At 36.1% G+C, this 14,782-nt stretch overlaps 1 protein-coding gene across 1 annotated transcript in view; it reads left to right on the forward strand.

Annotated features, from left to right (window-relative positions):
* The first annotated feature begins 2,060 nt into the window (after positions 1-2,060).
* Positions 2,061-14,782, forward strand: part of LOC106463178 — a 39,088-nt gene continuing 26,366 nt past the window's right edge. Inside the window, exons 1-2 of the mRNA XM_022390617.1 lie at positions 2,061-2,340; positions 14,117-14,202. Of these exons, the coding sequence (XP_022246325.1) occupies positions 14,134-14,202 (69 nt within the window). The 5' untranslated portion in view covers positions 2,061-2,340; positions 14,117-14,133. The remainder of the gene's footprint in view (positions 2,341-14,116; positions 14,203-14,782) is intronic.

Consider the following 14,782-nt stretch of genomic DNA (forward strand, 5'->3'; position numbering starts at 1 on the left):
TTCCTGCACCAAATGAAATTCGCAGTTCTTTTGTGTTTACCTTGCTTGCAGTTATTAATGCAAGGATCATCACAGCAGTATCAACAGTTCTTATCATTTTTTGCTGTATGGGAAGTATGAAGGACGAACCTTGTGTCTGCTTTCTCGTGGTTGTATGCTACAATGCCCAGTTTGTTTAGTTGTGTTGAACTGATAACATTCTCATTGTTTGTGCTGAGGATAACCGTGTCTTACTGAGCTGCCAAAAAAAGTGAACAACTCTGTTTTGTTTTCATCATCGCGTATGAATGCTTGCCATTTTGGTGGATTTACTGTCTTAGGTGTTACACGCCTTCTAATTCCCTGACTTCTCATTTCTCTGTTGCTCTGCTTTAAGCCGCCTTCTACATACCTGTCCCATACCACATCAAGTCGTTTGATATTCTGAGATTGTCCAAATATGTAGGCCTTGAACACTGACGTAGCATATTCCATGAAAATTTTGCAGTGTTTTGATGGCAGCACGTGAACTACTGCAGCATCATCCAAGATATTTACCTCAACATCTGGCTCTTGAGTTGTTTTCAGCAGGAAAAGATGTCTGACTTTTGACCGGATCTCATTTGCCACATAGAAGACAAAGAAGGAAGGTATGTATGGTTCTCATGCCTGAAGAACTCCTCTAGGTTGTCATCTCGGGCTTGGCAAGCAATGTACAATCCGGTGAATAAATTAAAGTCACTCTTTAGTCTAGAACGGTTACTTTGGTTTGAGTTTTATGTGTGGTTCCAAATAGCTGTAAATTTATTCTATTTATGGTGTCAGTGATTGCCTTTGATCATCGATTAAGTATTTCTTCCACATATTCCTCATCGTTGCTCTGTAATTAATCTATTTCAAGCATCAAAATTTTCTAAGCTGAGCGTAGTCCAACAGTTAGTGTGCCGGACTGTGGCTCTGCGGATTCTTCATTCGTGTCTTGTCACCAATTGAAAAAAAAGAAATCGTGCTCTGCACTTTTGGACTATGGACGTGGTATAAGGATGCCGGTCAACTCCCACTATTCAGCCAGACAAAAGTAGCTCAAGTGTTGGTAGTGAGTGCCGTTCACTGCTGTTGACTAGTTGCCTTCCCTCTAATCCATCAATTCAAAAATTAGGAACAACTAGCGCAGATAGATCTTGAATAGCCAGACAAGAGTAGTTCAAGTGTTGGTAGTGAGTGCCGTTCACTGCTGTTGACTAGTTGTCTTCCCTCTAATCCACCAATTCAAAAATTAGGAACAACTAGCGCAGATAGATCTTGAATAGCTTTGTGCGAATATCTGAAAAACAACATCAACTATTTCTTTACATTTTACTATTATGAACAATAAAATAAACTTTGCCCGTACCAATATTTATTTAATGTAACATTAAGGTTACTTTTAATTTGCTCAATTACATTCGAACATCAACTTAATTAGCTGACTAATTATTTCGTGAATCCAACATCCAGGAACTGGCGTGGTTTATTTTTCTAGTTCATATTGAGAAGTGTGCCACTTGTAATTTTAGTTTCCCTCAGGGAAATCAGTTCTGCACTATCCCAACAGGTCACGGACGTAAGAATTCCCGTTATATTGGCGTCCATTGCCACAGGCGACACGTGTATCTGTTTTGCGCCATTTCTTGGGCGTAATCCAGTGATCCGTGTGCAGTTCGTACAGCACTAAGATTGTAGTTGGTTGAGCGCGGGTGAAGCACAGTTACTAACAGTAGTGCAGTCAAGTTCAAGGACAGTGTGGCGACTTCCACTCGTTGCTCAAACGAGATACTGTTGCCCAACAACGTTTATTGTATTTCATTTTATATATCAGTTTGTCGGCATTTATTAATACTCTCTACATTTTATCATTTTCACAGACAAGTAAGTAGTTTGTTGCTGTTTGATCTGCATCGCTGATATATGTTTGTTTTGTTGTTGTTTTTCAACCTAACAGCGTTTGGAAAACAAACAAAAAATCAATTCCCCCCTTTAATTTATCCATAAAAAACAGTTGAACAACTTCATTCAACAATCTACCTAATGAGTGTGCCGGTTGGCAAACTCGAATTTCCTCTATGGTCAAGTAAACAACGATTCTCAAAGATCAACAGCCAGGTCAGAATCACAGTGACCAAAAGCCCAGTTATAGGACAGTAATCCAGTCCCTAGCTGCCCAATTACAAATCATTACAACCGTGTTCAGCTCTTCAATCAAGTGTCATTACGACAGTGCCCAGCTGCCCAATTACAAGTGGTTACCATAGTGCTCAGCGGCCTTGTTACGGAGCATCCATCACCTGTCTGTAGGTTTAAACAGTTGTGGACGAACAAAAGGTACGTGGTACGTTAGACGGAGTTCGAGATCTTTTTATTCCTCTAAATAACAAGTCTTTTATAGTACTCAGTTTGTTTGAAATCTTGGTTTCCTCACGATCGCACTCATTAAACTCCATACACAAATGTTTACCTTTAAATGTTTTTCTTGAGTTTCTTTACGGGTAACAGCTCTTGTTTCATCCATGGAATGTTTGACTGTCCTTAATGTTATTCTAGTTTAGGAGTACAAGTTATATACTTTAAAAAAAAGGTTTGTTCTGAATAATTTAACCTGTTTGAATTGAAACGAAATAAATTTTGCTAGCTTATGAAGGTAAAATACCTAACTGAACATAATTAGTTCTTCAGTTGACTGGCATTTGTTATAAAACAAAATTTCAGCGTCTCTACAAAATATAACTTTTGTGACATTTCTTCTTGTTGTTATATTCAGTGTATTAGGGACATTCTCCTAGTGAAATAATTACTGTATCTATCACTATTCTCACGTGTTTGTAATTTTATAAAAATATATTTCATCGTTTATAGTATCAAAAGAAACCAACCAATTTCAGTAATGACGAAAGGCAGGCTTCCTTGACATAGCAGCAGAGTACGAATGCATGTAAGCAAAAGACGAATAACTAACTTTGAGTGGCTCAAGATGAGTATGTTTCATGTTTAAGTAGATCTTTATGAAACAGGTATCACAATAACGATGAGGGTGTAAATATCGAGTGATGATAATGGAGGAAAAAAACATCACATCATTGATTAACTGCGCTCAAGGTACTGCCAATACATTGTGCTTTCTCAGTCACGCTACCAGTTAGCATTTACTATTTGTCATATACCATTCAGATATTTTTTATTATTTTCAGAAAATACCATCTCGTTGATTAGTTCAGTTGAATCTGTTATTAAATGTAGAAATAAAATTATATAAAAATGGAAGAGACTAAATGTTTAAGTATGATCGTATGAAATATGTGACTGACCAAAAGGAAAGATGGGATTGTTTGAACTATGTAGTTTACTGAATGAAGAAATGGAATTGTGGTTTTGGTTGTTTAATGGAAAGGATATATTGTGTACAACAAAAGTCCTCTCACCTAACTAGGCCTCCTGCTGTGAGATACATATCTAACTAGGCTTTGCGTTTTAGGTGACTTCATCTAATTAGGCCTAGTATTCTAGTAGCTACACCTAACTAGACTAACTATGTCCATCCCCTCTAGAGTCTATGAGAAGTCTCAGGCAGCTCAAGATTGATTTCAGAGAGACCCAACAATACCAAGCCTTTGAAACCGTTGCTGTCGTGATAACCTCATATGTTTGATAGACGGGTGACTAACTAACCAACTTCAACTACCTTGTTTCCACAATCTAACCAGTTTTTTAACATCTACCTAACTGAGTATGCATACATCACTTGACATCGGTCTACTTGAAACTGTGTTTACAAACACATTATGCCCGGCATGGCCAGGTAGTTAGGGCGCTCGACTCGCAATCTGCGGGTCGCGGGTTCGAATCCCCGTTACACCAAACATGCTCGCCCTTTCAGCCGTGGGGGCGTTATAATGTGACGGTCAATCCCACTATTCGTTAGTACAATAGTAGCCCAAGAGTTGGCGGTGGGTGGTGATGATTAGCTGCCTTCCCTCTAGTCTTACACTGCTAAATTAGGAACGGCTAGCGCAGATAGTCCTCGTGTAGCTTTGTGCGAAATTCAAAACAACCAACCAACAAACAAACAAACACATTAATGCTTTAAAAGGGCAATATATTTAACCATGTATCTTCGGGAGGTTTTCAGTCATTTTCGGGAGGATGTTATGCAAATCAAGGAGACTTCTGGAAAATCCTGGAGACTTGGGTTGTCTGGATCCCCCTCCCCTCATCTACAAAAAAATCCTTATATGGAGCTTCTTAATTTTTGGTTATGAGAAGATTACCTAACAACATAAGGTCTACTATGAAACAAGGAATTTATCAGCTCCAGTTTATGTCAAAGCCAGTTTCATATATAAAATACAAATTACGAATCAGTTTGAATACAAAAATTGTCATATAAAAAATCTTACATTTTTTATTAATTCTAAACAAAGATGTTAGAGCTTCTTTATAAATCAAACTATAATCTCGTTCCCTTTTCTACAGTTCTTAATAAGGAAATATAATTACCGCTCGATTAATATACCTACACTTTTGTTTTCCCTTCTTCTTTCCATTAAATCGGCCCGGCATGGTTAGTTGATTAGAGCGCTCGACTCGCAATCTGAGGGTCGCGGGTTCGGATCCCCGTCACACCAAACATGCTCGTTTTTTCAGCCGTGGGGGCGTTATAATGTGACGGTCAATCCCACTATTCTTGATAAAAGAGTAGCCCAAGAGTTGGCAGTGGGTGGTGATGACTAGCTACATTCCCTCTAGTCTTACACTGCTAAATTAGGGACGGCTAGCGCTGATAGCCATTTTTTTATTTATTTTGTTTGCTGGATTTTTTATGCTCAACTATGGGTAAAGAATTACTTGTTATGGTAGCTAATTTTATACATCGTAATGATAATAAACATAGCTAGTAACTAGCTGAACCAGTTCATGATGATTTAATGTAGCTATTGACTATCTGATCGCATTAGTTTAAAATGTAAAATGTTAAGCTGCAGCTAGAGATTGTCGTGCAGATTTATTTGAGAATATAGTGAGCATTTATAGTTTCTGTGTAGCTAAATTATTTATAGATAATGCATAGTAATAGACAAATACATGCCTAGACAAAGACACAACCTCCACTAAGCTCGTATAAAATTTTACCAGTAGAAAGCAACCTTTTCAAATAAAACGTATACGTCTAAAACATCGCTTTAAATAAACCTTCGTGTCTTTTAAAATATATATTCTTCGAATGTGTTTAATAGAATTTAATATTTTATGTATTGATTTTTTTACTCCTTCACTTTATACACAAAATAGGGGTTAGTTCTCTAAAGACACCGATTGTATAATGTACAAAACACTGAGTATCTACATGCTACAGTCATCTAATGTTCACGTATTATTGGTTAGTATTTCCTGTTTCACCCTGTACTTAAACATTTTAAAGGAGCACCATATGTTCGTAAGAAAACTAACTTCAAGTGGTAATGATAACATCGTTTACACTAGAATTATGATGTTTTTAACTTATGTAAAATACAGAATAAACAAATCGACGTTTCGATACCCCTAAGATGGTAATGATAACATCGTTTACACTAGAATTATGATGTTTTAACTTATGTAAAATACAGAATAAACAAATCGACTTTTCGATACCCCTAAGATCTTCTCAATACCTTATTTAATATTCTACAAAAAGTTTGGGTGCAATCTAACAAGCAGTTTTTGTTGTTGGCTGGCAAGAGAAGAATAAGAACAAGAAAATTAAAAACGGGCCATTTTGAACGGATTTTCTTTTACTTGTAAGGCTAAGATGCGTGCTTTTTGGTGCATTTTTATATGTGTACAGTGTTAGCAGTCAATAGTAAAGGTTTTCAAGTGTTGTTTGAACTGAATCTTTACTGTTTGAAATGTTTTTTTTGCCCAAACATTCTATTCGAGTTTTGTGGAATTCCTTGCGATCTCTGTTATGAACCACCATCATGGTTCATGATGTTTGCTGCTGTATTTTTACCGACTAGAGAATGTCTTTTGATATGTACTCTTCTATCATATTGTGTTATAATTTCACCCTTGCAGACAGTTACTCGCAAGTGTTAACTCTTATGTAAGCGTTTATTCTAAAAATAACCGGTTATTATAGAAATTAGCATTTTTCTATAATTAATGCTAATTTGTTTGTAACAGCTTTGACTCTCGTTAAGTTTTTAGTTTAAGGCACTCTAGTTATAACGAAAGACAATCTGTGAGATTTTTCTTATAATTTATCTTTTACATTTGTTATATATATATATATATACGGTTATTTTTATTAGTGATTTTCTTGTTGAGCGATCAAGGTCGAATTGCTATTGTCATTTCTGCCAGGAAAGTCAAAATTTAGTTCATTTTTCGCTCCATGAGGTAAAATTATAAATATATATTTAAATATGTATCACGCAACGCTTGGTTCTAGTAGAGGGTAGGTTCGTCTAGAGACGTCAAGATTGTCTGGTTAAGAAGCGTTACAAATAAAGCTATACTTGAGTGTACGTATGTATATCAACGGTATTTGGGACTTCTTTGCACTTTCATGTTAATATATGATTACAAAGGAAAATTTAATATAATCAACTATATTGTGATTTAATTAACAGTAAAAATCGATTTTTGTTTTCATTGAGTAACTAGAAAATGTCCCTCTGGGCTTTGAATACAAATGCAAACTACGAGTACACATCTGTACATCTTGTCCTGTTGTTTTGAGACGAAAACACGAAAGCTAGTCCCAACATACCATCTATCGGACATACTTCAAACCTAACTTTCCTCTTTGGATGAGCTCAACACACCGGGTTCATGGAAAGTCGTTTACAATCGATATATTTTTAAACAAACAAAATGAAATACTCGCACTCAATCTCCCGGTAATCAATAGAAACTTCCTTAATTCAACTTCAATAAGAAGATCATAATAAAACGTATGTAAAATCGGTACATTAACAGTTATTATATCCTGTCATATTATTCGTTAACTATCAACTGAGAGTGTAAGTTTCATACTATCTTAGTGACATATGAACTTCTTTAAATGTTGATTAAGACACTTGTCTTTTATCGTGTGATCCTATGGAAGCTGAAATTTACTCTGAATTGGGAATTTATATGGATTAAATCTATTTGTTGAGTTGAGGACGACATTTTGAAATACTGGTTCAGGCCTTTATCGACAAAAGCTTGCACGAAGACCTGTGCAAACACTTCAAAACGTCGTTCTCAGCTCAACAGGCAGATGCAATCCATAAAAGTTATCAATTCACTGCAACTTTCTCTACCTAATATTTATATAAAGAATCCCAAGCTAACTAACAACGTTTGCGACTAGTATATGCTTGTGGAAACTTCACATATAGAAATTTTAAGAAACGAAAGTGCTTCTTACGAATAAAGCAAGACGATGTTCTACCCAATTTCTATTTCTCTCTCTCTCCCCCCCTTTTAACTGTAAAGCTTAAACTTTAGCACCTGAAATAAATAAAACGCGAACTGTTACGTTAACCATTTACGTCAATAACTTAGAACAGAAATTACATTTCAAATTATTAAACATATCACGCTTGTTTTTTTTTTAAATAGAAAATTTACAGTTTAGCCTATTTTACAACTACGTAAATGGGCAAGAGCACAGCCATTTTGCAAACTAAAGATGGCTTGATTACATAAACGAGCACAAAACAAATTTCATATTCTAACTAACAGCAAACCAGTTGGGTAAAATTACCCCTCATTCACTTTGACAGTTTGTTTACTTCGCGGTCCAATTTCAATCTTTAGAATATTAAACAAAAATATGTAAGGTAATACTATTTTTATTTTGTATTTATTACTTGAAATTTTGCTCTTTATTCTTGACAATAAGTCCTATAAGTCGATTTTGATATGATAGTATCTAGAGGTAAAGGTACATTGTTTATAAACACGAATAATCAGTTAGAGAGCAGTGGATGAGAAGTTAATGTGTATTCTAAAAATGTATGAGTTCAATATTAGAAGTGAGAGTTATCATGTCTATCTAATTACTCTAATGATTAGCGAGGAAAATTTTGTAAGTTTGTTTGTGAACTAGGCGTACTTACCATTAGTCTTGGAATTTCTGATGAAACGTTGTTTGTGCACTTAGGCCTACAACTATATATATGTATACAAGTGAAAGTACCCTGTAGCAAAGGTTAACGAAGAAATAAATTAATTCGTTATCGTTACGTGTACTGTAATGAATCAGGAAACATTTGTACCTTGTCGAAATTACCAAATTTTTGACGTCATCGAAATGACGAGCGGTCTCTAGCAAACATCTAAATTAAAGCATTAAAAATGTAGCTTGCAACAATAGAATACATATAATATATGTATATACATACATACATGAAGCAAAATTCAGTTTATAAGAAGAAACAATCGCGCCAAAACAAAGACTTAAAACAACGAAAAATTACGCCATTTCCTAGGGAAGTACACAAGTTTTAATTTTAAAAGAAAAATGTTTGCAGCAATAGCTTCCAATAATGTTGGAGATATTACGTGTAACAGACATTCTCGAAATAACGGAGATGAAAATCAAGACAGTTAGTAAAGAAAATCAAGGGTGGGCCAAGTTTGGGTACTAGATCCCACAACTTCCAAATCCCAATGCCACACATCGTTCTCAGCCTGTTATACACATGGTAGTTACCCCTAAAACCATTAATATAATTAGTGATGTTATTTGTAAAGTCAAAGACTAGTTCTCAGTTATTACTGAACTAGTCAGGTAGGGTTTTATAGTCCTTGTTATTTTGTAATAATAGTGTACAGATGGGAGTTAGGTGTTTTATAAACCTTGACATTATGGGTAATTTTCATTAACAGGTATTTGTACTTGTAATTTTATGAATGGCATCCTTACCAGGCCAGCAACATTCGTGAAACAGGTGAAATTTTTATCAATATTGTAGTTACTCTGTACTTTTTTTTTCCTGTGTAATGATATCTGCTCCCCAAACACACACAGTGTCTCAGCGGTAGGACTGCAGGCTTACGATGTTAAAAATCGGGTTTCGATACCTGTGGTTGGCAGAGCATAGATAACCCATTGAGAGTCTTTGTGATTAACAACAACTAAAACCAAACTGATAATAGCTATATGTATAGTTCCACCGATATTTGCTGTGCATGCGTACATTTACTGCTTCCTTTTGTACACTGTATGGGATGTAATAATTTATTTGCAATGCTAATACTTGACTTATTAAGCAAAGCGACCGAAGGAAGTGAAGCACTCATAAAATCACATGGCAAAAAAATATCGATTTTCATTGTCTGTCAGTCTGTGTTACTTCCATCTTAACTCGTCCTAGTCGCTAGCTGTGATTTTTTACTACTGTATTTCTCTAAATCACTTCTAACGCTTGCTATTTGCATGAAGCAGCTTTACGTGTTTGACTTGTAAATGGTATATTTCTCGAACTGATCCGGTTTTATTCAAATATTTTTCTCTTTGATGTGTTTTTATGCCTGAATGTGTCTTTTATAGATTTTATTCATGTCAGATGTTCACTTCTGTCTATGCGTATCCAAATGTCTTTATCTCTGCTGTCGCTATTTGAAAATTTTACATGCCAGCTGACATTGATGAACCGAATTTGTTTTCCAAGTATACCTTCCTCATGGCAAAAACACTTGGAGTAATTTATTGCTGCAATAGTTTTCTTATAAAATTATAGCTTTTGTTATAATGGTGCAATTTTTCGTTATTTTGTTTTACTGTAATTTTCCGAACATAATACGCTCCCAAAAACAATACGCACTCCAATCTTCACGAACAAAAGTTAAATGTGTTTAATCACCATAAATAATACGCACTTAGACTTTTACAATACTGCGGTCAAAATAATAATTTGAAGACAAAAATATTAGAATGTTCTTAAAATCGCTAAAAGTGAGTTCGCCTTAACGCCTGTTATTTTGCAAATATGGCCGGCAAATATACCTTCTCAAAAACTCGTGTACAGCTGGTAGAGAAGTAACGCGAAGTATTCAAGGACGATGAACAATTTGTAGTTTTTAATATAAAACGGAATAACTAGTTATTACTATAACTAGCAATAACTAGTTTTGTAGTTCCAAACATTTCTGAGTGTGCATGTAAATAAATAATAAAATTCGCAAGACTTAGCTTCTTGGTTATTTTATTTCCATTTTTTTTTACAAATACTAAAAATGAATGAAAACGAGAGATAATTCTCATTTATTCCTTAGAAACAGAGAGCATTAACAACACATATAATCGAAACGAAACGTTTTTAGTGAGTGTGCATGATCGTTCGTAACGTGTGTTAGAAACAGAGAGAATTAACAACACATATAATCGAAACGAAACGTTTTTAGTGAGTGTGCATGTTCGTTCGTAACGTGTGTTAGAAACAGAGAGAGAATTAACAACACATATAATCGAAACGAAACGTTTTTAGTGAGTGTGCATGTTCGTTCGTAACGTGTGTCGGAAAAGTTTGTTTGTATTGAATTTCGCGCAAAGCTACACGAGGGCAGCTAGTCATCACCACCACCCACCGCCAACTCTTGGGCTACTCTTTTACCAATGGTGAGACTGACCGTCACACAATAACGCCCCAACGGCTGAAAGGGAGAGCATGTTTGGGGAATTCGAACCCGCGACCCTCAGATTGCAAGCCGAGCGCCTTAACCACCTGGCCATGCCGGGCGGGTCGGAGGGTTTAGACAAGTTGTAACACACAAAAAAGATTTGTTACCATATATTATACGAAACCTATCTTCTAGATAAATGTTAAGAGAAAGAAAGGTATATCATATTCGGAAAATTACGGTATATTCTTGTTTTGGGTGCAATTATTTTTTCTTATAAATTTGGTTTTGCTTTAGAGAATTCATTGCCCCCCAGTGGTACAGCGGTATGTCTGCGGACTTACAACGCTAGAATCCGGGTTTCGATACCCGTGTTGGGCAGAGCACAGATAGCCCATTGTGTAGTTTTGTGCTTAATTACAAACAAACAAACATTAAGAATTCATTCACCATTGTTCTATAGTGCTAAATTTTCGCTTGCTGACGTTTGAGGCAGGTACAAGAAGTTGGGTATCTAAAGTTATATATTTATATATACATACATACATTATCAAATTAATTATGAAATACAAATGTGTAACTGGTAATTTTATCAATTTCGCTAATACGTTAGCTAACAAGAAGTGAGACCTTAAGGTGGTAGCATTGATCTGTGGTGTTAATTGGTTTGATTTGTTTCGAATTTTGCGCTTAAGCTACACGAGGACTATCTGCGCTAGCCGTTCTTAATTTAGCAGCGATAGACTAGAGGAAAGGCAAATAATCATCACCACCCACCGCCAACTCCTGGGCTATTCTTTTACCAACGAATAGTGGGATTGACCGTTGCTTTTTAACGCCCTTACGTCTGAAAGGGCAAGCATGTTCGGTGTGACGGAGATTCGAACCCTCCACCTGGAGATTGCGAATCGAGTGCCCCTACCATCAGGCCATGCCAGGCCTGTGGTGTTAAATCGATCAATATTTCCCACGTTTAGATACTTCCCATCAGGAATATCGCTGAATACAGTGTTCTTTGTTATTATAACAATCGAATCGCAACTTAAATCATCGCTTTCACGAAGCTGTGCCTCGAGTATTATCATAAAAGTTAACCAAAAACCATCAAATGATGAGGTTTCTTGTGCAATGATTACTTCCCCATAGGGTATGTTATTATTTAGTAAATCCTTCGCACAGGGGCTTCGCTCCGGGAGCTTATTTAAATACAACAGGATGTTTCGTTCGCCCTCCATGCTCGAAGAATTCTTCACACACGTGCACACAAGTTCAACACTGACTTAACCCAAGGTTGTAGCGCTGGTTCTGGGAGTGGGCTCAGTGAGTAGAACAGTCCGGCTGAAACTGGACCCTCATCACCTAGTGACGTGACGTAAACCCCATCTCCCACTCCTCTAATATAGACACTCACCACAGGCTTGGTACATTTGATAAAAAAATGTCTAACATTTGCTCGACGCACGCGTAATGATGCTAACACCCACAAATCCCGCAAATCATATTTACTCGTTAGTTCAAAGCTTAACCTAATAACCCACAGTTAGCTCAGGTGAATGTGTGACCTCGCCCTATCTTATTTAAGCATGTATAAGACCGGTATCAAAGTTGTTTGTGTTGAGAGAGCAACTTTTCTGAACCAGCATGACATTTTTGACGATGTTTGTACAAGTATCAGTTCATACAGATCGTATGTTAAGTGTGATAGCTTTCAGTTCTGTGCTTACACACTTCAGTAGAAAATGGTTCCGGCTTCCAACTACCGTTTCTGCACGTTTCAGACAAATAAGTATTACTTTCAGTTACAGTTCCCGAACTTGTTTTTTTTTTATCAATTACTCGGCCATACTTTGACTAATTTACACGGATTTTGGTACAAAGATACTTTTCTACAGGTCCCACTTATTAACAACAACAAGAACAACAAAAAATGGCGGACTTGCCCGTTTTAGTAATTATAGGGAGTCAGGAAGCCACAAAAAGCATAATTTTAGGGTTTTTTGACAATTACTCCGTCGTATTTCGGCCAATTTACATAGAATTTGGTACTTTTTTACAGGTTACAAATAGAGATATAAACTATTTTGGGATATTTGTCTTTTGCTCCATTTCTCAACAAGAAAAGCACAATTTCGGGTTTTCTTGAAATATACCTGTGCACGTCAACCAACTTACGTGAGATTTGGTACAACGATAGCTTCTTGCACGTCTCAAGCAGTGATACAGACAGATTTCGATTTTTATGGAGTCAAAATTGGCGATTTGGGGCTTGTTATGTTATGTTGTACTTATTGAATTATATTGTTATTTTAATCACATAACTGTTTGTTTGTTTGTTTAGAATTTCGCGCAAAGCTACACGAGGACTATCTGCGCTAGCCGTCCCTAGTTGAAAGACTAGAGGGAAGGCAGCTAGTCATCACCGCCCACCGCCAATTTTTGGGCTATTCTTTTACCAACGAATGGTGGGATTGGCCGTCACAATATAACGACCCTACGGCTGAAAGAGTGAGCATGTTCGGTGGGACGGAGATTCGAACCTACGACCCTCAGATTGTGAGTCAAGAGTCCTAACCACCTGACCATACTAGCTGAAGAGTAAAGAATTTTGTATTTGTTTTTGGCGCCCCCCCCCAGTGGCACAGCGGTATGTCTGCAGACTTACAACGCTAGAAACCGGGTTTCGATACCCATGGTGGGCAGAGCACAGATAGCCCTTGTGTAGCTTTGTGCATAATTAAAAACAAAAACAAAACGTAGTTTTGTTATTTTTTTATGACAAACTTGTGGGCCCCTTCTAGCTTCTTTCCCGGTAAAATTTTGGAGTTCAGTCCAACCATGCTTTAAAATAATATGTTTGTTCATTATTATGTATAAACATGCATCTCTATTACATATCTAACATTTATTTATTGTACTCACGACAAGCAAACACTACGGCGATTATGCATTTCAGAAAAATACTGAAAAGTACTCCAGACCAACTAACGTCAAATTGTTTTTAAATCTAATAAAAAACTATTATTTTAGTATTTTATCTAAACTTTGTCAAAATGATTAAATTCTTATTGAGCATGTCGATTCCGTTAGTTGAGTTAAAATATTCATGGCTAAGACCTTCCAGTGGTTTAACGATGTCTAAAGGCTTATAACGCTAAAAATCGGGTTTCAATACCACTGGTGGGCACAGCACAGATATCCCATTGTGTAGTTTTATGCCTAACACCAAACAAACAAACATGACTAAAAGTAGAAAAAAAAAGGCATGTACTTAAATTACCGCTACAGCATGTATTAACCTAATCACTATTCAGTTTTCTTTTTCAAGGAAATTGTATACGTTTGTTTGTTGTTAAGCACAAAGCTACGCAATTGGCTATTTGTGCTTTGTCTATCACGGGTATCGAAACCCGGTTTTTAGCGTTGTAAGCCCGCAGAAATACCGTCGTGCCACTGGGAGACAAGTGTATACGATAGATGCCTTTTAATATAAGTTTCTTTACTCTTCCAGAAATTACGGCTCAAGCCATGGGACTTAGGAGACTCCTTGCTAGAAAAATGGGAACATTTATTTTTTGTCTTCCAGCTCTGTTCACGGTAAGTTATTAATAATAATAACATAAAAATATGCAACAAAAAATTGCTCATTTGTTCCATTTCACCACGGACACAAAAGAGTGAGCATCCGTTGAAAGTTAAGTACTGTAGCAGAAGAACATTTCCAAGAATACAATTTATGAGCCACAAGGTTGCATTTATTTAATAAAACGAAAGATTAATTCCACCTGGTGTCGCAAAAAACAACTAAACATTGTCTCACAACTATCAAGTACCTTACAAATAAAAAGCGAACAGTCAATTTATGGTTTTATTATCAAATAAAAAGAAGCACATAGTTTAAACTAAAGAAACCTTTTAAAATTTAATAACAGATTTTTGTCCTTCTCCGAGTAGGCTTATTAGAGTAAATGTCAGGGTGAAAATAACAACAGATCTGTGCTGACTAAATTATTACCGATTACTCTAAGTTCATAGTAAATAACGAGTTACATTACGGAGTGGAATAGCGAATCTTCAAGGTTATTGCGTTCATTATAAATAAAGTTATATCTTTTGTGGAAACACTAATTAGAAAGTTTTGTAACTGCAACTTAGATAGAGATGTAGGAAGCAAATT

This window comes from Limulus polyphemus, unplaced genomic scaffold (genome assembly GCF_000517525.1).
Source record: "Limulus polyphemus unplaced genomic scaffold, Limulus_polyphemus-2.1.2 Scaffold1342, whole genome shotgun sequence".
Classification (NCBI taxonomy): Eukaryota; Metazoa; Arthropoda; class Merostomata; order Xiphosura; family Limulidae; genus Limulus; species Limulus polyphemus.